The sequence below is a fragment of the Mustela putorius genome, unplaced genomic scaffold (genome assembly GCF_011764305.1).
Source record: "Mustela putorius furo isolate JIRA1106 unplaced genomic scaffold, ASM1176430v1.1 tig00003899_pilon_pilon_pilon, whole genome shotgun sequence".
NCBI lineage: Eukaryota > Metazoa > Chordata > Mammalia > Carnivora > Mustelidae > Mustela > Mustela putorius.
In genome coordinates, this window is record NW_025422048.1 from 3,846,733 (window position 1) to 3,871,718 (window position 24,986).

The 24,986-nt window shown below is 48.8% G+C and overlaps 1 protein-coding gene across 9 annotated transcripts in view; it reads right to left on the reverse strand.

The window, feature by feature from the left end:
* The window catches only part of MTMR1 (myotubularin related protein 1), a 57,055-nt gene extending 43,554 nt beyond the window's left edge, over positions 1–13,501 (reverse strand). For all 9 annotated transcript variants that reach the window (XM_045068178.1, XM_045068175.1, XM_045068174.1 and 6 more), the window contains exons 1-2: positions 13,215–13,501; positions 7,168–7,273 (exon numbers count right to left, since the gene is read on the reverse strand). In XM_045068178.1, the coding sequence (XP_044924113.1) occupies positions 7,168–7,273; positions 13,215–13,378 (270 nt within the window). In that variant the 5' untranslated portion in view covers positions 13,379–13,501. The remainder of the gene's footprint in view (positions 1–7,167; positions 7,274–13,214) is intronic.
* Between the last annotated feature and the right edge of the window lie 11,485 nt (positions 13,502–24,986).

Sequence of the window (24,986 nt, forward strand, 5' to 3'; positions counted from 1 at the left end):
AGGTGCCTCACACGAGTCATCTCAACCCTTGGACCCTCGCAGCCACTGGAAGGAGATACTAGTATGCCTCTGTGACAGAGGATCGTGCTGGTGCACAGAGCCCAGAGAGGCTAAGTCAAATAAGTATCAGTCTTATAAGTGACCTGTTTAGAACTTATGCATCTAAGAGGCTTCTTTTTTTTTTTTTTTCTTATTCAAGAAAAGATGTGATAGTGAAGTAAAAACACCACTGTTTTCTATTGCAGGGGTGAAGCCTACAAAAAATTTTACTGTAGCTATCAGACCACTACAGAATGAGTTAAAAAGAAGGGGTACGTACCCTGCTCTGAAGAGCGAACTGTTGGCTCACATCATTCCTCTTGCTGTTGGTGTCTTAATAACCAGAATTCTACCTAACGTGGTGGTCACTGGCTGGCTAGAGTCACAGGCCTTGGGCAGGTGAAGACAAATCTTAACTAGTCCTCAAAATATAACCCTGGTCTTCGGTAAACTAGTCATACCCGAATCTTGCCCGACCCCCTTTGTCAAACTCTTGCCTACAACAGTCACTTTCCACTCTCTGAAGCCCTCCCGGAAAGGTGATGAAGAAGCTGCTCGTGTTTAATTCCACCCTTGATGAAACATGTTGGCCCCAACTCCCACTCAGGAAAGAGATGAGGATATTTGTAATGCAACTAGTAAACTGAGATCTGATAACTGCTGATAACCTTTCCCTAACAAAATTCTAACAAAATTCTACCATCTTTACTGGCATAACTTTGTTTCATTTAAATAATACTTCAGATGTATCATGAGTTTTAGATGTATTCATCAGGATTTATTTTACATGCAATATAGAATCATTCAGCAGTCTATAAAAATTTGACTTTTTAAAAACTAAATTTTAATTTTGAGATAATTGTAGATTCACAGGCAATTGTAAGAAATAATAGAGATTCCAGGTACCATGTCATTCAGCTTCCCTAATGGCAGCTTATTACAGAACAATGCCAGCACCAGGAAATTGACACTGATACAATCAAGATGCAGAACAATGTCATCAGGAGGACCCCACTGTCACCCTTCTACAGCCACATCAGCTTCCCTCACTGCCCCTCCCCTTCTTAGTCCCTGGCAACCAATAATCTGTTCATGACTATGGTTTTATCATTTGAAGACTGTTACATAAATGGAATCATATAGTACATGACCTTTGCTGAGTGGCGTTTTTGGCTCAGTGTTAATTCCCTTAAGACCCATCCAATTCTTTTCTCTGTCCTCTCTATTCTGCTACTGAACCCATTCACTGAGGTTCTTTTTTTTTTTAATTCCAGTTACTATATTTCTCAGTTTTAAAGTTTCCATTTGGTTCTTCTATCTCCTATCTCTTTGCTGAAACTTTCCTATTTCTTTTCTCTCGCTTCCTCTGTCTTCATTGGTTCGAGCATATTTTTAATTGTTTGAAGCAATTTTCTGATGGCTTCTTTATAATCATTTTCGCAGAACTCTATCATCTGTCATCTTAGTTCTGTCACCTACTGATTCTCTTTGTACAGTTTGAGATCTTTCTGGTTCGTGGTGTAACGAGTGGCTTTCAATGGCATTCTGAACATCCTGAGTACTAGTCACGAGAGCAGGGATCTTACTGAGACCTTCCATTTCAGCCACCTCGCTCAGACGCTGCTGCAGCGGGAGCAGGATACCCCCGCGCTGCAGCCTATTGGGGTACAAGTCCAGACTCCCCACTCGGCCTCATGGACACCATAGGATCGGGGATTCCTGGTTACTGCGGGGTTGGAGCAGGAGTTCCAGCTCCCCTGGGCTGCTCCGGACATCTCCCTGGCTGGCAGTGGCACGGGTACCTTGTTACTGCCCCCGACATGGCCTCCACTGATGCCATAGCAGAGGCACAGCCTCCTTACTGATGGGCGGACGGCAAAGTCTGAGTCTCCACTAGGCTTCCCCCGACACCACCACCGCACGGGTTTGCTGTGCCCCATGGCAGCCTGGCAAGGTGGGGGACACCTAGGCTCCCAACTTGGCCTTGCTGGCAGGGTGGGTGTGGGGCCACAGCTTTTTCTGTGGTGTTTGGCTAGAGTGCAGTGAAGAGTGCCTACAAGTTTTCTTTTAGTTAGGCTGTCCCTTTCCTGGTCCTTTAGCTTGAGAGAGTAGGCTTGTGTTGTCCATGCCCATTGGCATTTCTGGGTTGCTGGCTTCTTCAGCCAGTCTGGGACATATGTGGCAGAAACAAAGCCCAGGGACTCACCACCATGTCATTCCTTGGGTCCTGAGATCCCTGACTAGTCTGCCTTCTTCTATTTTTGGGGGGGGGGACTCTTATGTTCATTTTATAGCTGATGGCCAGGGTTCTGGGTTGCACTTAGCATGAAGAATGGGAAAACATACCTTGACTCCATCTTTCCAGAAGCAGAAGCCAAAATCTTGACAAAATTTTTGAGTCTTCAATCCCAGTTAGTTAACAAACAGTGTAATATTGGTCTCAGGGGTGGCCTTGAGTGATTCCTCACTTACATACCGCAGCTGCGGCTCCACAAGTGCTCTCCTTCATCCCCACCGCCCACTTCACTCACCCGTCCGCCTACCTCCCTCAGCCGCCCTCAGAATGTTCTCTAGAGCGAAGAGTCTGTTTCACGTTTGCCTCTTTCCCCCACCAGGTTCATCTGTTTTTTTCTTAAACTCTGCATATGAGTGAAATCATATGGTATTTTTCATTGACTTATGAAATCTTGATAATTTTAAGAAATAATTTTTCCCCACAAGTAACCCTGGGAGATAGGACAGCACTCTTCTACTGCAGTGGTTACAAACTGGAGGCCTATTGCTCAAACAGGCAGTAGGAGGGTGTTTTTTAAATTGTTTTTAAGGGGACATGCTGTTCTCTAGTGCCCCTCCCACGCGTGCCTAGCTTGCAGTCACTTGCATTTGCAAACTCTGATTTAATAAACAGATCATGAGGCCAAGCTGTAAACAATGGATTACGGCCATGGATTGAAAGATCATGTTTGAGCTTCCTTTTTCATAGACTAGCACTCGATTTAAGAAATACTAACCAAAACCTAGCTCAAGCGTGATGAAGCCTTTCCTATACCCTGCATCTTACTTCCCACCAAAGCCCTTCTGGCAATTTTTGCTTAGGATCCAGAATTTACTCACCATACTAACTTGTTAATTGATTACAATTAGTACAGGACCATTTTCTCTTTTTTCTTTCGAATGTTTGTTCATGGACAAGGGGAGGAGAAACAAGAGGAGAGAAACAGAGGTGGTGATAGTGATGATGAGGTCACTTTTACTAACAGCTCCTAAGAAGTTTTGTTACAATTTGTAATGGTATTATTTCATCTAATCTATGGAACATTACATTCCGATCCCGTTCTTAAAATCTTTGACAAGTTCAATAGAGAGGCTTTTACTCTGTTAGCCCAGTAAAAATGAAAAGCAATTGAGCTGAATTGCTACCGGGGACACAGGGAGGGGTCAAAAAAAATGAAGTATTTTATCACATTTCTAATAGTCATAACGATCCAGGCAAATCTTCAGGATTACGGGGTAATAAAGCATACACTTACTAAGTTAGTCACCATTCAACTAAAATGCAACACAGTAGCTACTTACTCTTTCAGCAGGGACAGGTCCCCAAAGCTCGGTCATTTCATACGCCACCTCCACAAATTCACAAGTTCGGCTCTGGCTCTACACTGCCCATGCTAATATCAGCATTTATATTACTTTAAATCAACTCCTTTTTCGTACTTTGCCCAGCTCTACACAACAGCATCCATTAAAACACAAGTTCAATGTGCTACTTTTTCTAACACATATTTAAAATTATATAACTGTGAACACATGTCCACAGACATACCATCTAAATTTATCTCATGTGATAAAAGCGATATTCTTACCCTAGTCTGGGTGATCTGACCCTGAGCCTATTGTCAATTCATGACATGAATAAATTTTTAAAAAAACTGTTCTCAAAAACCTAACACAAGTTGCTAATTATTCAGATTTGCAGTACTGCATCAGAAACATATGGTCTCATCACCAGTTTCAAGAGCTCTAAACCTCGGAGGCCTAGCGTTTCAGATTTTATCATACATAAGAAATCTATGAGGCCTTTGGTTCTACACCTACAGAGATTCTAACTCACTGTCGGGAGAGATGAGGACCACTGAAGCTACATTTTTGCTGACACCCTGGGGAGCGATCAAGTGGAGAAACCCAAGGGCCACATTTTGAAAAACAGTGGACAGGGCAGGGGGACAAAATTTTAAATGCCCTCTAGCTTTTCAGTGGGATAGCTGTCCTGCTGAAAAATTCCAAGTCTCAACTATGTGACAGTAAGCAAGTCATCTGACATCTCTGAGCCTTGGTTTTTTCATCTGTTAAATGATGATTATGATAAAAGCTACCTCATTTCGTTGTTTTAAGGCTGAATGGATTATATGTCATAAAGTATTACAAAGCCAACAAAAAAAGCATTAAAAAACCACAGAGTCCTAGGTGAGTTTGAGGGTTGGTGAGGAAGCTGTAAGCACAGCCCCCGGAAGCCTAGGATGAAAAAGCCAATCAGCATTTCCCATCCAGATGCCAGTGCTCAGCCCCATAAGCACGTGCTCACTTTAATTATGGAGGTCGCGCTTAACCTGTAACAAATTAACCCCGATGCTGTGTGTGGGTTTCAAATAAGATATTTGCACAGTGGATAATTTGAAATATTATTGATTGATGCCTGCAAATTAGATCCTCAAGGAACTGTGGCTGGACCCTCAGGAAAAACCACATGCAATGGCTCCCCTGCCGGAGGTACTCCAGAGTCCTGTCTTGGGGGCTCGGATTTTAAGAACTACTTTATATGTAGCATATAAAATTATCCTTGTGGTTTAGAAACATTTTACACTTTTATTATTTAAAGAACTCTCTTCTTAGAGAAAAAAACTCCTGAATTATAAATTTAACTCTGACTTTGCAGACTTGGCTACAGGACAAACATAACAAAGACAATTAGAAAATGTGTTCTCTTACAATCATTCATTAAAAAGCTTTAGCTATGATCTGATATAGGTACCTAAAATTCAATTTACAAAATATAGAAAAGCCTTATTTTTTTTTTTTTGGAATACCATCTGCTAAACCATTCCAATATGAGCTAATTTCGCTACACAAAATTTGTAAATAGACTAAAATTAAAAAAAAAAAAACCACAGTTGCTTCGCGTTAAAGTACAGATTCTGTCTGATCTATTAATGTAGAGGTTAGAAATCTATGCACACAGTCAACATTCAGTCTTTTATAGAACTCACACAACACTAACAAATACGCAAACATAATGAAAACATTACTATTAACTCCTGATTGTCTGGAAAGAAAATCATTCCAAGGCCTGAGAGCTATTCTCTGCTAGTACGGGTTCTTGAGCCTCTCCACTCAGTGGGGCAGTTTCTCAGCTAAAACAAGGCAACAGGGAAACTGGGACCGCTGGGGTAGGCCAGCTGCTCAGCGGCCAGCCACTCAGGCACCAGTGAGGCAGCAACTGCTCCCCCCAGCTGCGGCTGGCATGTCTGCCCAGCTGGATTTGGAACACTGGGTACCCCAGCCGCTCCTACATGGACAAACATGAAAACCAGAGAGCAGGGAAACCTACTGAGAATGACATACTGTCACTCTTCTGACTGAGCAGGTTATCCAAATTCTACTAATCCAAAGGCCTACTTTCCTCTGGTAGGCTTAATCAACAGCATCGGATGGCTTGGAGGAAGTACAGAATGAGAGCCAAATTTCAATTACATGGCCTCTTGAGTCAGTCTCTGGCTTGGCACATTACGAGATAGAGAAGAGAGGAACAGAGGCCATTAGGTCCCTTAAGCAAGGAGCATGTATTAATTAAGGAGGGCACATAGCGCATGGAGCACTGGGTGTGATGCATAAACAGTGAATCTTGGAACACCGGAAAAATAAGATAAAGTTTAAATTAAAAAAAGAATTAATTAGGATCTTTACTGTAGTGCTTACACTGTCTAATTCTATACGGTTACCTTTACATTTACCTTTACCTTTACACTGACCGTAAGAACTTGGTGCTCGGCAAGGACCGTGACTTTGAGAGACCACTGACCGACGGTGGTGTGGGATACTAAATGTAGTTCGCCCACACCTGTGAAAACCAACCATCTTTCACAAGCAGGCACGCATAATTATAATGGACTGAAACCTCCATTTGAGCAATGTAAGCATGGTGTAACAGTTCACTGACATTTAAACAGGGTTAGTCTTAGGCTTAACAAAGATGGAGCATGTAAGTTTTTAATTTGTTAACCGATTCAACAAGTATTTACTGAGCACCTGTTATATTCCAGGACTGTGCTGGGGAAGCAGTGGTGAGTAAAAGAGCCCCCATCTCTGCTGACAAGGAGCTTATTACTCTCAACTTTAGAATAAACAGAGAATACAAATTAAAGACCAAAAAATGAGGCTGCCCAACAATATTCTGGAGTTCTGCAACTTTTTGCATCGTAGTATCGCCTGTTAATGCCGAACACCCACAGGTAGTACCTAAACACAGACACAAATGGTGAAGCTGGGAAATACTATCAGACATTTTCCGAAGTTCAGAATATGATCAAAGAAAATATAGGCATTTATTATAATAAAATGTAAAATATAATATGTAATATAATAAAAATGGAAATGGATTTTTTAAAAAAGGATCAAAAGTTAAAGACAGTTTTCCCTCTCAATTACAAAACCGTGAGTACATATACTAGATTCTGGTAAAAATTCTCCTTTGAAGTTCATATCTAACAGAAAATCCTTCATCCCTGTTCCCAAGCAAATGTTTGTTGAGCATCAAGGGGCCAAAGTCTCACTCAAACTAAAAATGCAAAGCTTCTTGGGGTGCCCAGGTGCCTCAGCTGGTTAAGCAGCTGACTCTTGGTTTTGGCTCAGGTCGTGACCTCGGGGTCATGGGAGTGAGCCCCACATTGGGCTCTGCACTCAGCACAGAGTCTGCTTCACATTCTCCCCCCCTCCCTCTCCATCTGCTCTTCCCTCCCCCCACTCCTCCCCCACCCCACCCAACGCGTGCACTGCACTCTCTGTCTGAAATAACTAATCATCTTTAAAGAAATGCAAAGCTTCTTGGTACACTGAAGACTCAATGTTGCTTACCTTGTAGTCTCTGGATACATTTTCTGACGTCACTGAACCTGAAATCTGACTAGAAATTGTAGCAGCTATAAGCTGTTTACACCATTCAACATGCGATCCTGTAGGACTAAAAGAAATAGTGTGATTAAAATATTTTAAGACATGAGCTCTCGGTGAAAAATATGAGCACTGACTAAGGATATATGTACATTCCTTTTTTTTTTAAGAAAAGAAAATTTTATGAGACTACACAGTTAACTGTACATTTACTATAAGAACTAAAATACTAACTGATAACCAGCAAGTAAGATTAGGTTCCAGGCTGATTTTAAATGAATTAGCCAATTTTTTTTTTTATGTTTAAGAGTCCAGGACTTACACAGTTAAACATTAGGGAATTTTATTATATTACAACTATATGCAGTGAATATGCTTAATGTAATATATATGGAATATTAATTCTAAGTGAAATATTTATCTTACAGTTTATGTTTTTTTTTTCAAATAGACTTTTAATCAAACAGTTGATTATATGAGTTTAAAAAGACCAGACTAGGCAAATGACATCCTGCACGTAGTAATAATGCTACCTTACACTTGCGTAAGTGCACTGACAACTTAAAAAGGCTCTTCCGGTCTGTTATGATATCAGAGTCTCCCAACCACAGTGTGATAAGAAGACGCATCAGGGACTAGCCAACATGTTTCTGAGATGAGAAAACTGAGGCACCAGAGGTGACACGCCCAATCAGAATGCGGCAGGGCTGCCTCCAGCTCCCCCTGGGGCTGTCCTTCCAGAACACGACACAACCGATCCTGACCGACCCACTGAACTGGAAGGCGATATAGAGGCCAGCCCCACAGAAGCCAGTCACACTGCCTCACACAAGAGCACAGTCCCGTGAGGGAAATGGCATCTTCTACTTGCCTGGTGCTCTTAAGCGTCACCACATTTCCACACACAGTGACCCACCTCAAAGATGAGAAAAGTGAGGCTCCAGCATTTGACCAAGGTCACATGACCAGTCAGTGGGCAGGCTGTGCCCACCAGACCTAAAGGAATACAGGAGCAGACTAGGCAGTGAGAGAATCAAAAATTGCCTCCAAGGGCCCAGTCTCCTCATCAAATTACTGAAGGAATCAAGCAAAGGGCAAAAGATGCTCATTAAAGTTTACCGTGTAGGTAGTTTTCACAGTAAAGAATGTTCCAGACCTATAAAAATCTCATCACTGATTAAATCCACACTCATACATTGGGAAGACTGAAAAAAGTGGAATCCCTAGGCAGTACATAAAATAACCTAAAGTAAGATGAAGATATTTGATGTTCTCTACTAGTGCTCTAAATTTCTGCCTCTGATCAAGATAGTGATAGTGAGCAGTGGTGAGCTGCGGGGCTGAAAACGTTAAGTAAAAACATGTGCTGAATGAGCAGACATGTCATAAATCTATTTACTACAATTTCTAACTTAGAGGAAAGGAGGGGAAGGGGGGATTTTAGTTTCTTTGTTAAAGGCTAAGTCCCCTTTGTTGCCGGGTAGATCGCCCTTCTCTTGTCACACTGCCTTGGTCCCTGCCAGCAGCCACCCCTGACTGTAAATCCAACAGCAGGAACCTGCGCGGTCGCTCACTGCGGGTGACCTGTTGCCGCTATCATCAGCCCAGCACCCCTTCCTCCTTCTTCTGATAAGGACATTTCTCTAGCGGGAGGACTGGTCCTTCCCCACTTCACAGGATTCTGGGGGTTGGGGGGAAGGAGCAGGGCTGATACCTTCTCCTCCTGAGCCCACTTGTAGGGGAGTGACCCAGACCAGGCCAGTCCCGGGCTTTCCTCTTGGATTCCACGCTGTGTAGATCCCCCCACCCAGCCCTGCTGGAGGCCACTCCCCAGCCCTAACACCTTGAGGAACCCACAGAGATAAAGAATGGGACAAGACAAAAACAAGGGATGAGGAGCCCCGACGATGCAATGTGCAACTCTGGCTCCAAATGTGCCCCTGGCCATCTTTCCTTGTCCGCAGCAGCAACATGCATCAAGACACTCCCTTTCTGGCTTAAGTTAGAATGAGTTGTGTTTTATGCCCCATGCAACCAGAAGTGGCCTGGCCAGCACAGTCACAAACAGCGTGGTATAGCGGGCTGGTAGACAGGAGGCTTGGATCCAAGTCCTGTTTCTATTACCAGATAGCTCTGTGACCTTGAGCAAGCCACATCCTCTTGCAGGACCGCAGCTTTGTCGTCATGAAGCACAGTACTCAGGAGAGAGGGGAGGGCTCCTCGGTCCGCGGGGCAAGGCTGCACCTCGCCTGTAGAGGCAGCTTCCACTCTAGAAGTCACTCTTCAAAGAGTATGAATCCGAGCCTGTCATGACGACAGATCCAGAAGGCCAGCCAGGTTCCCCCTGTGCAATCTCCTGCCACTCTCCTGGTATTAAGAGCCACTTGCAGCCTGGAGGAGGCCAGCTTTGTTTCCCCAACCTGGAGTCTCGTGATCTGGATGCCACCATCCAAGGAGACATCCGTACTAGGGGGTCCTGAGACCCTGCCAACTCGACCTGTCGAAACCAGCTTCAGGGGCTCCGCCTGCAACCCACTCCCCGACCCATTTCCTAGGTCGGGGAAGAGCACAGCCAGTTACCCAGGTACCCCAGGCCCAAAAGCTGGGTCGGCCGCGGAGCCCGCCCCCCACTTCATTTCACTCTCACATCCGCCGCTCACGCGAGCACTCGGTGCGCTCACTCTCATGAGCTAGTGTCCCCAGAATGCACCTTGCTCCGTCCGTACTGCAACTCCCTTTTCCAGACACCCATCCTTCCGTGTTCTCCTGCCTCTTGAATTTAGGCCCCAGCTCTAGGCCAATGACTCCCACATTGAGGTCTCCAGTCCAGACAACACCCCTGAACTCCAGGCCCATATAAACCAACTGCCTCTTGGACCTCTGCTCTGGAGTATACAGCTGGCATCTCAGAACCACGTCTGGAGCTCCTAACCACGCGCCATTCAATCTCATCACGTGCCATTCATCTCAGCAACAACTACTTTCCTGCGCCCCAAATCCTGGCATCTTGATTCTTCTCTCCTACCTGACAACCAATCTTTAGCAAACCATGCTGGCTCTACCCTGCAGGTTCTCTTCAAATTGTATCTACAATCTTACCACCTCTCCCTTCCTCTACCCCATTGCTCAGTCTGGGCCACCATCCGCTGTCACTTGGGTGACTGCAACAGCCTACCTGCTCGTCTCTCGGTTTCAGCCCCGGCCCTGTTCAGTCTGCTGTCCCCAGAGCAGCTTCAGGGAGCTCCCTGAGATGTACACCAGGTATGCCACTCCTCTACTCCTCTGCTCTGAAAGCCCCGATGGCTCCCCACGACTCTCCACCACCTGCCCGTGTGACCTCTCTGACCTCAACCCTTACTCCCCTCCCCCTAGCTCCCTCCCCACTAGTGACACTGGCCTCCTTGCACAGGTGCACAGGCCTCTGCCTGGAATGCTGTCACCCTGCATACTGTGCGACTGGGTCCCTGCCTTCTTTAGGGGCAGTCCTCGAGTGTCACTTTTCTCAGCCAGGCTTTCCCTGACCATCCTACATAAAATTCCAGTTCAGCCCCCAAACTGCAGGCCCCTAACACGTCATATCCCCCTCCAGACTTACTTTTTCCCTAGCGCCCATCACCATCTAACAGAGAATACAGTTTACTTGTTATTTGTCTACCTCTGTCACCAGGGCAGCAATTTGTGTGTGTCTGTTCCCTGCCAAATCCTTCGGCCCCCCACAGTGCCTGACACAGAGCAGGCGTATGAGCCAGTGATTAACATTTCCAGTGAGACTCCCTGCCTCTAGTCGTTCACCACACCGCTGCAGAACAAATGTTCTCGAACATCAATCCCATCCCTGTAGCTCACCTGATAGAAATCCTTTTGTGGTCCCTATAGCAAGGGTGAGCACATAATTTCCTATCCCAACCAAGACACCAGTGTGAGTTGAAGAAGGGTGCTATTAATAGTCACACCCGCTCCACCAGTAAACCAGCACCATCTCGGGCAAAAGAGACCATCTGGCCCAATCTACCTGTAGCTACCGGCAATTGTTAAAAGTGCAGGATTCCAGGCTCTACCCCAGAGGTAGACAGACCAGACTGAAGGTGGGACCCAAGGAGCTGCACTTGGATCATGCACTGGAGAGGATTCCTAGGCAGGTCACAGAGAACCATGCCCCAAAAAGCAAGGCACAAAAGATAAAGGCACGATTACCTAGGAAGGCATCGAAGCCCTTTCCAGATCCAGCCCCTGCCTTCCCACACGTCTCTGGCCTTATCAGTTCCGCACGTCTAGCATCACCTACACCACCAGCATGACTGCACATTCCACTCCCAGGGCCAAAAGGTCCTCCCCACACTGTCCCCTGGCTAACTTCTCATTCCTCACCCTCAATTCAAATGTCAGCTTCCTCAGAAGGCCTCCTTCCCTTAACTGTCCAGAATCCCCAATACCGCTCCCCCAACTAAAACTAAATCAAGCGATCCACCTGTGTGTGCCCAAAGCGCAGTGGATCATAAGTGAGAATGTGGAGGTTTTTTGGAAAATACTACCTCTTGGCCCTCACCCCAAACCTTCTGAATCAGAAGCCTTAGGAGTAGGGCCTGGTCACCTGGAGTACTTAAAAAGCTTTTCAGGTGATTCCCATGTATACCTCACTCAGAGTACTTCTAGCACTTAGCATGTGCAATTTTTTTTAAACTTTTTTTTTTTTAAAGATTTCATTTATTCGACAGACAGAGATCATAAGCAGACAGAGAGGCAGGCAGAGAAAGAGGAGGAAGCAGGCTCCCTGAGAAGCAGAAAGACCAATGCGGGGCTCGATCCCAGAACGCTGGGATCATGACCTGAGCCGAAGGCAGAGGCTCTAACCCACTGAGCCACCCAGGCGTCCCAGCACGTGCAATTTAAATTGCTAGTTTGTTCATAGTCTTCACTAGATGGTGAGCCAGAAAGCAAAAGCCATCTTGTATTATTCCCTAACTCTCCAAGCCCTCATACATTATAGAATATCTGACCATTCCAAGTACTATCTTAGCTGTGATTAGTTCTCAGTGAAGCTGACCACTTGCGTGATTAATTTAAAAAACAGTGTAAGTACACTGAGGTAGAAACAAAGCAAGTGTTTTCTTGCTGTTCCTGTGCTTCTGGGAAACTCCCCAAAGTTCAGCTCTCTGTTATGACTAACACAGGCAGGAATGAGCGTCTGAAATTGACCAAGCTGCCTTACAACAGTCTCTTGCCTAACTGCACTCTCGTGTCAGCGAAAGAGCCAAGATGTGGGAAAACTGGATATTCCGGGCTATGGGATAACCAACCCATAACTTGTCCTTGGAGCCTTAGGATGGCCCTTCCAGTTGGGCACGGTCGGTTTCCACTTCTGATTTACATTGGTTCTGCAACTGCCTAAGAAGCCGTTCTGTGTCCACAAAAACAATGATCCGGGTTCCTTCAAGGTGTGAAAGACTGAAATAAACGATTGTGTGTTCTTGCACCAGGAGCAGTTTGGAAGTTATCCATCCCAGCTTTACAAAACAAGGTAACTTTGCCTCCATCCGTACCAGCTCCAACACCCATGGGGTTGCATTCTCCAGTCACCACTCCCAACCCCAACGTCAAAGACACCCCTCCACCCCGCCGCCCCGCAAGCAGCGTCGGTGGTGGGATTTCGGTCTTCCAACCCCGGGAGGGAAGGCCTCGGGAAAAGAGGAGGGCCTGGGTGAAACCGCCCAAAGTCTCCCGGGCCGCGGCAAGGCCAGGAAGACGTCTTCCAAGGTGCGTCTTCCAAGAGGCACCGAGAAGATCTGACAGCTGCGAAGGCCCTCGGGGCGCAGGGGGCCCCAGCCCGCGAGGCGGAAGTGAGGCAGGTGCGCGGCCCCAGGAGGTGGGGGCAGGGCCCGGGGTCTCGGGGAGCGCGGGGAAGAGGGGGGCGGCAGGGCACGGGGAGAGGCACGCCCGGCCCCGGCATGTGCGGCGCGCGGGGCTCTCGGGGGTCAAGGCGCGGGGACCGCGGCGGCCCGGGTCCCGCTTACCTGTCCAGGGTCTCCACGCTGGGCTGCCGGGAGCCGGCGGCGGGGCCCCCAGCGCCCCGAGGGGGCTTCCTGCCGCCCGCCGGGCCCGGGCCCGGGCCCCCTCCGCCCTCGCTGCCAGCCGCCGCCGCCGCCGCCGCCGCCGCCGCCGCCACCGGCCTGTCCATGGCGCGCCGGGCCCGCCGCCGCGGACGAGCCGCAGCGAGAGGGGAGCGGCGCCCGGAAGGGCCCCGCCGCCGCGACTTGCCGCGCCGCCCGCCGGCTCAAGCGGCCGCCGCCATTAGCTGTCACCTGGCGGCCCCGCGTTACCCACAAGGCCGCGCGCGGGGCCAGGGGCGGGGAGCTCGCGCGGGGCCGGCCGCGCCCCCGTCCGCGGAGCCGCACCTGGGCCCCGTCCGCCCGCGCGGGGAGCCCGCGACGGCCCGTGTCGCCCGGCCGCGCGTGGGAACGCGCCTGGGTGGCCCCGGAGCTACCGAGCTGCCGAAGACTTGGGGGGGGGGGCATTCAGGGGTCAAACCCGATTGGTTTCCCCTCGATTTTCCTTCCCGGGTAAGTTTCGAGGTCAGCCCAGGCCCCTGGGCGTCCATGGTCTTGGGGTCTCAAAGCAGGAGCAACTGCAGACATTTTAGCAGGTCCTCCCCACGCCCTTCTTCCCTCCCACAAACCCACCTCCCCGCCATCTGTGGGGCCACCAAGTGTTCTGATGCCGCCCTCGGAACTTCGCCCCTGGTTTATATTAAGAGTAACATTTAACTTCTGTTGCTATGGAAATCCAGCCAATATCTGATGATAAAGGCTCATCCTCTCTCAACTCACCCCTAATTTTGTTAGGGGTGGGGATGGCAATCGTGCCTAAGCCCTTTGCTGTGATTTCCCTGGGTACAGATAGGACAGCTATGACCCTGATGAAAAGCAGACCTGTGGACAGGGAGTTGTCCCTTTCCATCTCAGACCCATCCTGGCTTACCAGCTTAATAACGTGGAACTGACCCTTGAAGATGAGAATGTGATGCCTGGAGGCCCTGCAGCCATCGTACACCCAAGAGGAGAGAAGCCTGGGGTGAAAAGTTGACACGGCAAGGACTTGGAAGGGAGACTCATCTCTTGCAGGCTCTGGTTTTAAATGTTTAACCCATTGTTATAGACTGAATGTTTCTGTACACACACACACATACACACACAGAGATACACCATTCATATGTTGGAGCCCTAGACCTCAACTGATGGTATTTGGAGATGAGGCCTTTGGGAGGTGATTAGATCACAAAGATGGGGCCCCGGCACGATGAGATTACTGCTCTTATGAGAAAAGACAGCAGAGAGATTGATCTCACTGTCTCCATGAGCAGGCACCGTGGAAAGGCCACATGAGGCCACAGTGAAAGGCCGCTGTGGACGAGCCAGGAAGAGGGCTCTCACCAGGAACTGAACTTCAATCTTGGACTTTCCAGCCTCCAGAACTGTATGCAAGCATCCTAGCTGCCCTGAGATTTGTCAGAAAGAAAATGATGAAATTTTAGATGTGTTTATTCTGTATTCTTCAAGGAGGATTAGGCCATTGAGGAATTCACTGTGCTGTTGTTAGACTTTTGATTCCATTAAGCAAACATAGGACTTCTGGGACAGAGAAGCAAATCACACATATTACTGCCTAAGAAGTTCACAGTCAAGTGACATGACCTGCTGGTGAATGCCACAGTGGCGGCAAGCCCGCGGGGCTGTGGGAGGAGAGGGGTTAGGAAGGCTTCCGAGAAAAGTACACTCAAAGCTGGATCTTCAAGTCGTTGCAGGCAGAAGGGACAGTTATGGACAAAGGTGTAAAGCTGGTTAAAGAGATTATGTACAAGTGAACTCTCAGAGATCTCCTGTGGCTGGAGCATAAAGTCAGACAAGGCAAATGAGAAGGTCAAGTACAGGTCAACAAGGCAAAGACCTGGAGCATCTGCTATGCTAGACTACAAAGTTCACACTCTGCGCTGGATTCTGGCACAGGCTGGGCTCAGCGCACTTGGAGAAATACTACTGTACAGTCCCTCATGTTGTAGACTGCGCCTCCGAAGATAGCTGCGGTAATATCCCCCATTCCACAGTCTTTCACAACATGACCTCGCCACTCCTATATCAAAAGGTCAGGTCTGCGTCCCCTCCCATAACCTCTTTGGACCAATAGAGCATCGCAGAAGGAACGCCACGTAACTTCTGGGGCTTGGCCTTCAGGCAGCTGCACCTTCTGCCTCAGATTCTGGGAATCCTCTTTCTTGGAACTCGGCTGCCACGCTGTAAGGAAACCCAACCAGCCACACGGAAAGGCCCACGAGGAAGAGAACCAAGGCTCCCAGCCAACAGCCCAGCTGAGTTCCTCAGCCAGCAGCCAGCATGAGCTGCCAGCCATGCGAGTGGGGGCATTTCAGGCCTTCTAGCCATGCCAGCCATCCAGCCAACACCTGGCGAGGCTGGAGACTCATTCTGCGGAACCACAGATTTTTGAGAAATAAAGTGATGTTTTAAGCCACGAGGTTTTGAGATGTTCCCCTCTGAAGCAGTAGGGTCCCCAAACACTGCTTTCGCTGTCTGGCCACCCCCGCCCCCCATCAGCTTCCTTCCACGCAGCCCGGAACCCATGCCCAAACCATGCTGCCCTCTGAGGAACGTGCTACATGCTGGGAGGTTCCGCGGCCGTGGCGGACCCGAGGTGCCCGGCCACTAGCAAGTTAAAAATGTCTCCTCCTGCTACACTGACCATCCGACAGAAGACATGAGGTCTCTGGGTCAAAAATAAAGATGCCTTGTCATTACTCACAGGGCCGCTAGTGACCTGCCCAGTCTCTCTTCCAGAGAAAGGAATTCCTCATTATCCTGGAAGGTGAGTAAATCTCCGGGGACGGGGAAAGAGGCATCTTGACCTTCACTCCTGTGAACTCTGGGAGAGGAAGGTGTCTCTCAGCTTTAGGGTCTTGGAATATCCCCTGATACGAACTCTCTCAACGCAGCTGTGAATTCATCAGCCAGAGCCCCTGGATGGTGCAGAAACCCGACATAGCCATGGAGACTTGTCCCTCTCAGCGCCCACGTCTGGGCCTCCTTAGAGTTGTCGGCTTGAGCCCCCCGCCTTCCCAGGGATCACGGTCAGGGGACAGATGGCCACCTGTGTGGTGGGAGGCAACGGGAAGAGTGAGTTGCCAGCCTACGCCAGTGCTCCTCTGGGGAAAATCGAGGCACCCTGTGGGGGAAGGGGGCACGTGTCTATGCACCTACCTTGAGTGTTCATGAAATGTACATGCGGCATGCTGCATAACGTCGTCACTTTCAGAATGGCGAGTGTAACAGTGACTTGAGCCATCCGCTCACACACAGACCCAGGGGCCCCACTGCAGAGAATCAGAGCACTGAGTAGCGTGGCAGAGCAGGGGCTGTGGAGAGCCACGTTATATGCAGCTCCGCAAGTGAGTCTGAGGCAGATGGTCTGAAGATTACACTTGGAGATGCCATTGGAGGTGACAGGGAGCCACAGCCCCGTCCTCACAGAGGGACAACCGATCTTATCTACACTTCGAAAGCAGAGCTGGGATTACGCGCAGGCGGAGGGCCTGGAGGGGCAGGAGTGGCTGCAGGAAGACCATTTCAGAAACTGAGGCACGAGGGCCTGACATCAGACAGGACGCAGTGCCTGACGGGATGCTGGACATCAAGGGACAGGCTAAGAGATGGGTCAAGGCTGAAACCAAGGTGTCGGACTCAATGACTGCATAGAGTGTGACAGTGGTCACTGGGCAAAGGAATGCGGGGTGACAGGCAGCTGGGAGAGGTGAGGGAGTAGGGCGAGTTCATCTTGGACATGTTCAGTTGGCCCTGCCCTGAGTCCTGGCCCACACGATGCTTTTGTGTAGACGCGGAAAGAGACCCCTTCCTCACAACATCGGACCGCTGTTGCTCATAAAATTGTCCTGATAATTCCGGTGTTGCCAAAGCTCAACCTTTGCTTGCTGTATGCCCAGAAAGGGCCATAACAGATCTCGAAATCGATGAGGCTTTCAGTGTGCATGGTTCCCCTTAGGTAGGACCCCCTTGTCCCCTGCACAGCCTTCATACTGATGCCTGTGCCCTTGACAGGCACTTCTGGGTTATCCGGGTGAAGGTGTCCCATAGACTGTTGGTCACGGGGTTCTACAGCTTAGGAGAGAGAGGCAACAAAAGAGTTGGTAAATTTTCCAAAAATTTGAAAACAGAGAAATTCTTCAAAATTTAATCCTCAGCTCCACAATTTGGTAACTACAGATGAGGCTACCACTTTCTTTCTGGAAAAGGAATCAAGCAAATGAAACTGGGCCTGAGGATTCCTTATCAAATGAGTTCCTCAAAAACATCCTTTTGCTCAGAATGAGAAAATCTCACTTTCTGCGAGACAACACATGAGTGCCCCTGCAGGGAAAGGGTCCCACTGTGCAGAGGGGTCCTAACGGCAATTCGGGAGAATAAGATTTCGATCTGGTCTTCGCAGGCAACGGCGGAGGCCGTCCGCCTCACAAAGCAAAGCCTGGCGCTGTCTGTGCCTCCAACCCTGAGAGTGTGTTCAGTTCCTGGTGTTCATTTTTGTGTCTATAATTGTGCTCTTTAGCCCAAAGCAATGCCGGCTAAATGTGGCCACAGATGGACTTAGGTTCTGTGTGTCCTTGCAAAACACTGCTGCCTTGGATCCAGGTCTGTAACAAGTCCAGCATTAACCCCATTCGTTCTGGAAGCACCATCTAGCCATAGTTAAAAATGTTGGCATGTCTACATGTATGTTTCAAGACTTTTCTCAACACAGTATTAGGCACTGGATTCATTTTCTGTTGCTGCCATAAGAAATTACTACAAACTGAGAAGCTTAAACCTCACACATCAACTTTCTCGAGGTTTCTGTAAGTCAGACGTCCTGGTGGGTTCATTTGGGTCCTCTGCTTGAGGTATCACAAGGGTGAAATCAAGGTGTCAGCAGGGCTGGGCTCTTTTCTGGAGGCTCTGGGGAAGAATCCAGCTGATTCAGCTCCCACAGGCTGTCTTCATTCCTTTTCGTGCTTTCCATGTGCTCCTCCAGCAATGGTGGGTCAATCCCCTCTTATTCTTTGATCTCTCTGACTTCCTCTCCTGAAGCATCTGTTTTGCTGTTAGGCAGAGAAAGTTCTCTGCTTTTAAGGGCTGGTGTGATTAAATAGGACCCACCTGAATGATATAAGATACTCCTCCCAGCTTAAAGTCTGTAACCTTAACTATATCTGCAAATCCCCTGTTTTGTCACGTAACATAACATATTCACAGGGTCAGAGATTAAGGCACGGACATAATGGGGAACCAGAATGCCTACCAAGTGTACCAAGTCAGGTTTCTCCAGGGAAACAGAACCCATGGAGGGTGTCTGTGTGTACAGACAGAGAGAAGGACAAAGGGGGATTTAGCTTAAGGAATTGGTCACACAATTGTGAACAAGTCTGGGGTTTTCAGGTCAGCCAGCAGAGTGGAAATTCCAGCATGCAGCAGTCCTGAGCTGAGTCTGAAGCCAAAGTCTGGAGCAGAGTTCCTTTCTTTTTGAGGGGACTTCAATCTTTGCTCTTAAAACCTTCAACTGATTGGATGAGGCCCACCCACCTTGTGGAGAACAATCTGCTCTACTCAGAGTCTGCTGATTTAAATGTTAATCACACATACAAAATACTTTCACAGAAATATCTAGATTAGGGTATGACTAAACACTTCCACACTATGGCCTACCCAACTTTGACGCATAAAATGAGCCAACATGGTGTCTGAAGGTCCATTTGTGAGGTCAGTGTTCTCAATGATACTTCGAGTGAGCACTGATAAATGAGTGGAGTTATTAATTCCTGTGCCTCCATCAGCTGTGTTAGAAAATGCCACAGGTTACTTAGTTATGCCTCTAGATTTATCCAGAAGTTATCAACCATTGGTTTAAAGTTATAGACAGGGCTCAAGGGTGGCCTGGGAGGGTTTGGCTCTGTGCCCATGACCTCCACCACCCCCTCATTCTTTGATATTGACATGAAATATACTCAGTGTTGCATTGGGTGCTCTACAAATGTAGTGTCAAGCTCTCCTTCCCATGTCATCTGCTGTCCAGAGACCGCACACTACAAAGCTCCAGAGACCCCACTGGCCTCAACCTGGCGAGTCTGTTTCAGAGACATGCTTTTGGCCTCACTTCCATAAATCCCCCATTAAGGTAGTCACACTGGATCAGTCAGGATAAGGTCCAGCAGATGGGATTATCACAGAATCCAAAGGAAGAGAGAAAGTTATCTTCAGAGACCAGGGAAAGAGCCAGGGTAGAGGCATCCTGGGGGCACAGAGAACAAAGTTTTAAGGGGGAAGGAATGATCCAGAGTATCAAGTGGTGCTGGTGAGATGGGGCAGAGGTGCCCCCTGCATTCGGCAGTGCGGAGATGGTGTGGGATGGGCGAGAGCACTTTTGGAGGACAACTGGGTGGAGAAATGGCCGCAGGGAGCCAGAGTCTCTATCTGTATAAGGAGATTTATTACGAGAAACTGGGTCACACGATTCTGGAGGCTGAGAAGTTCCAGATCTGCCGTCTGCAGGAGCACCTAGGCAGAAGAGGGCTGAGTTCCGTCGTAGCCTTTCTATTCGGTGCAGGCCCTCTGGCTTGGCGGATGCCCACCCGCAGCGGGGAAAGCCATTTTCCTTCCTGATATCAGCCGTTCAACTGCAAATCTCTTCCAGAAACACCCTCTCAGACACATTCAGGAATAATGTTTAAGCAGCGGTCTGGACAGCCCATGGCCCAGTCAAACTGATACACAGAGGGACTATCACACAGGGCAGGACAGGGAGGCACCGAGTTCCAGCCGGTTACACTTTAGACATCAGCCTCCGGCTTCTAGAGCACGTGTTAGGCCTTCCATTGACCTGTTGTGCAGAGTTCGGAGGAGTTCTTCTCATTCCGAACACGACTCCACCAGGCTCAGCCAAGCGGGAAGAAAAGCACGTGATGACTTGCCCCCCTCCCCACGTAGGGGCCGCAGCGCATACTGGGGTGAGCGAGGGGGCGGATCCGCCTTTGCGAGACCTTCGGCGGAGGGGCTGACTATCTGAGCGTTACGAATTTGTGAACGCTGAAGTTACCCATCTTCAATTATAAGCGAAAATATCCGGTACTACAGAGGGATTCCCCCATTTCTCTCCCCATCTCGGAGCTTTGGATCCTTGGCTGTTGTTCGGGGCTGAAATGTACAGGCAGCAAACAGTGAGGAGGGGAGATGTGTTTCTGGAGGGATGAGAAAGATATTCTGCGGGGTTTGGCTTGGACGGGACTCCGAGTCTCCGGTGCGGCAGCGGGCGGACTCCTGGCCAAGGCGGTTTGATTTAGAACGGGCTCCACTGGCCAGCCCGGGGTGAACTCCGGCCAAGGGACGTCTCTGTGCTCTGTGCTCTCTGTGCTCCTCTGCTCATTGTGGGCTTACTGTGGCGATCCAACAGGTTTTTATACCTGTTAGGCACTTAGGCCAGTGGGTGGCACATGGTGAGGGTGGCATAAGCTGAGATTATTTAATGACAACTATAAACACCTGTCCCTCACTGGTCAGCACACATGGAACAGCTGTTTGGGTTTGTTTGTTTTTTTGTTTTTGTTTGTTTGTTTTTAGAGGAAGTAGTTTCAATGTTGCCATGGGCCATGTTGAGCCCCGAGCGGACTCACTTGCTCGGCTGGGCCCCCCATGCGCTGGCTGCAGGCAAGTCGGTGGCTAAGGGCTCCTGCGCACCCCGTTCTCAGGAGGATTGCCAGCCCCTTCTCCTGAGCTCTTCTGCACGGTGCCACGCACCCTCAGATCCCTGCCTGACCTGGGACAGGCATTCATGGGGTAGTAGGGTGAACACTGCCTCTTCGAACTTCTTGCCATCACCATCGTGTTATTACTTTCCAAGCTCTTTGTTGCGGAAGCAGTTGTGTTTTTCATAGAAATCGGTAGAAATGTATATACAGTCCTTCTCTTCAACATTATTGAGTGCTTGGTACACATCTGGCATCGTACTCGGCTTTGTGGCCATAGGGAGATGACTCATTTTCGAGGGGGACAAAATGGAACTTGAGGAAACAGAGTGGATTGGGTTCAAGAGTCACAAGACCCTGAACGGTGAGCGAAAGCCACCCTGCTTTCCGTACCAGAAGGAGTGGTTCTTCTTGGAACAACTGAGTTAATTTTTAGCTGAGGGACGCTATGAATTCTAAAACCAATCGTGTCATCTGTGCTTGGCTGGAAACTTTAGAAACACATATGTGACATGCTTCTGGTAAGTGTCTAAGATCTTGAAGCTTGACTTCTATCTGCTTACGTCATCTTGCTCCTGCTTTTTGTGTTCTCGTTTCCCTGATGAACTTGCTTATTTTTACCTTATGTGTATCTTTATAAGTTTCCATAATTCAACTTTCAGTCCGTCATGTGTGGCAGAGATACAAATCATTTTTGTAACGTGCGCGATCCATTTGGGAATGTTTCTAATTCAGGAGATGGCCGCCCACCGAAATTCTCCACTTTCGTTCGGCCCCTTTTTCCTTCGTATGACATTCTGGAAACAGATGCTTGGTCTCTATTGCAACGCAGCAACAAAAACCACGACTTCCCCCTTCGAACATTCCCTGAAGAAAACATGATTACAAATGATTAGGGGACCCAGTAGGCTGTACCAGTCCGGGGCTAATCAGGAAACTGAAACCACGGGGTCACTTGAACAGGGAAAGTTCCACAGGAAGAGTTGCTTATGGGATTGGAGTAACAAGAGTTTGGCTAGTAGGTAAAGAGATGACAGCTACCGTGAAGAGTATTATATTCACAGATCCCAAAAGGAGGGGACATGCCACGCCACTCGAGGCCACAGGGAAGGGCACCAGGGTCAGTCACAAGGCGGAGGAGGGGGGCTGTGGGTAAGAGCCCTCATAGTGGTGTTCTTCTTTCCCACACACACCCCACAGGACTGCATTCTGCCTGGCAGATCCTGTACCAGGCACGGCTCCTCCAGGTGCAGAGGCCGGTAGTTGAAGTCCCAAGGTATTCCGAAGGAACCTGGCTCCCTAGTCAGTGGCTTCTGTTTAAGGATGCTATTTGACCAAAATGCAGGTATTGCCTAAGATGCTCGTTGTGAAACGTTCGCTGAACTAGCGGCACAAAACGACCTGGGATGCCTTTTAAAAAAGTAAGTAGACTTTGGTTGTTGTTGTTTTCTTTTGAGCAGCTTTGGGTAACAAAGAAAATCGAGTGGAGGGAGGGAGTAAAAATACTCCGGATTATGTTCCACTGATGGGCACATGTGACTATACATTAGTCAAAGCCCATAGAACATCCAACACAGAGGGGAAACCGTAATATGAACGGTGTTAGTTAATGATAACATGGCAGTAGGAGCTCATCAGGGGGTTCGCCGTGAGGCATGCCCAGGAGCGCTCTGTGCCTCCCCCACAATTTTCCTGTAAATCTGATATCACATATCATCAGATATGTTTTTTTGCAAATATTTTCTCCCGCTCTGTGCCTCGTCTTCTTGTTCTTTTAACAGTGTGTTTCACAGAGCAGATGTTTTTCATTCGAATGCGGTCCAGCAGGTCAATTGTTTTCGTTCATGGGCGGTGCCCTTGGCGTTGTAGCTAAACACTCATTGCCAAACTCCAGGTCACTTCGATTTTATTACTTTAACGATAATGTGCATAGTAAATTTATAACCTGCACCCAGGGATGTGCTGGTAAAGGTTTCATTATCAGCTCTCTGAAATTAAAGAAAAAAACAACAAAAAAAAACCCACCCTGATTTGTAGCACTTGCTGGTTTCTGTGGAATAAATCCTTCCACCCCCCGCCAGTTGCGAGCCACTATCTCAGGTCACCGAATACTGAAGAGCTGAAGAGAGGGGCTCACCACTGGCTCTCATGGGCCTGTCCAAGTCCTCTCCTGCTGTCTGTCCTTGTTGTTTTCGCTCAGGGCTCTCTATCTTTGCCACTTTTTACTGCGAACTGTTCCTGTTCCCTGGAAAATGATTTGTGAGCATTCCTGGAAGCCCTGGAGGAAGCCGTGTTCTTCTAGAGCGTTGCATTTGCTTCTGCCAAGCACCTGGGGGCGCCATAAGACCAGCGCCGGAGACTTGTGACTGTCCTTGGCCAAGTAAAACCGGACCGCAGACCACAGAGCCTGCTTCCGGGGGACATTTTCATCTTCCTCCTCCTGTGCTCTGGGCCATTTTGAATTTGCTGACAGTCCTCTGATACTGCAGGTGTTGCTTAAGAAAATGGAATTAAGCAGGCACGGTCCTCCCCCTCTCCCCAGATGCCATATCCTCTTTGTATTCTTGGGACTGCTGCCCTAACAAATCGCCACGCGTTAATCGGCTAAGGGACGTACATTTATTCTCGTGTAGTTCTGTAGGGGAGAAGCCTAACCAGGTCTCACTGGACAAAAGCCAGCATGTCGGTACAGTTGCGTCCCTCCCGGAGGCTCTGGGGGAATAGGCCTTTCCTCACCTTTTCCAGCCTAGGGAGGTCGCCACATTCCTTGGCTGGCAGCCCCTTCCTCCATCTTCAAAGCCAGCAATGGCAAGGTGAGCCCTCTCCCAATTTTAAGGGTGCTTGTGGACCCACATTCATAATCCAGGATGATGTTCCCAACTCAAGGCCATCTAATTAGACCCCTGAATTCTAGCTGCAGCCTTAATTTCTCTTTTCTGTGGTGCCTCACATATTCCGAGGTTCCGGAGATTAGGATGTGAACATCTCCGGGGAGCCATGACCCTGCTGTTCAAGGCAAATCCCTCTCTGCCTCTATTTTGGGGCTCATGCCTACTCGGGGGTCTCCTTCTCTCGTGAATCTCTCGCTCTCCACCAACTCCTTCCTCCCCATAGATGATACAGTTAAGTCTCTTCCTTCAAAAAACTCATTCTCGGGGCGCCTGGGTGGCTCAGTCAGTTAAGCCTCTGCCTTCAGCTCAGGTCATGATCCTGGGGTCCTGGGATCCAGCCCCACGTCAGGTTCCCTGCTCAGCGGGAAGCCTACTGCTCCCTCTCCCTCTGCCGCTCCCCCTGCTTGTGCTCTCTCAAATAAGTAAAATCTTAAAAAAGAAAAAGAGCACCTTCTCCTGGTCCACTCTCCCAATAGCTATGATCCAATCTCTCTTCTTTCTTTATACTCAGCTCCCCAGAAAGAGCAGCGTGGCCCTGTCTACCCCTCCTTCCTTCACTGATTCACACAATCACGTAAATATTTGTTGTGCACCAACCACATGCCAGGAGCCCTATTGGGGGCAATTTTGTCTGTAAATCTGCGTTTCTGTGTACAGTGAACTCAGCATGTCCCAGACAGGCCTCAGCACTGCCCCCGCCTACCCCTCCACTCTGATCTCTCTACTCGTCCACACTCCAGGCCCAGTGCTCTATGTCTGGTCAACGGAAGAGCCTCAAGCTGGCCTGTCCTGTCTTGCCGCCCTACAGCCTACCCTGCCCCGGCTGCCACCGCGGCTCACATTTGATCACCGCCCTCCCCCACCCCAGTAGACTCCTTCAGCAGCTCCTACGGCACAGAGAAGAAAATGCCCGTTCTTTACCAGGGCCTGGAGGGAGTTCCCTGCCCAGCTCCTGCCTAACATTTGGTCATCTTCCCCCAGTCCCGTGCACCTTACGATCCAGGAACACCAACTTTCTTTGGGTTCTGTACCTACTGCGTCATGTTTAAAGGACCAGATGCTTCTATTTGTACAGTTTCCGTCTATGGTGATGATTTCTTTGC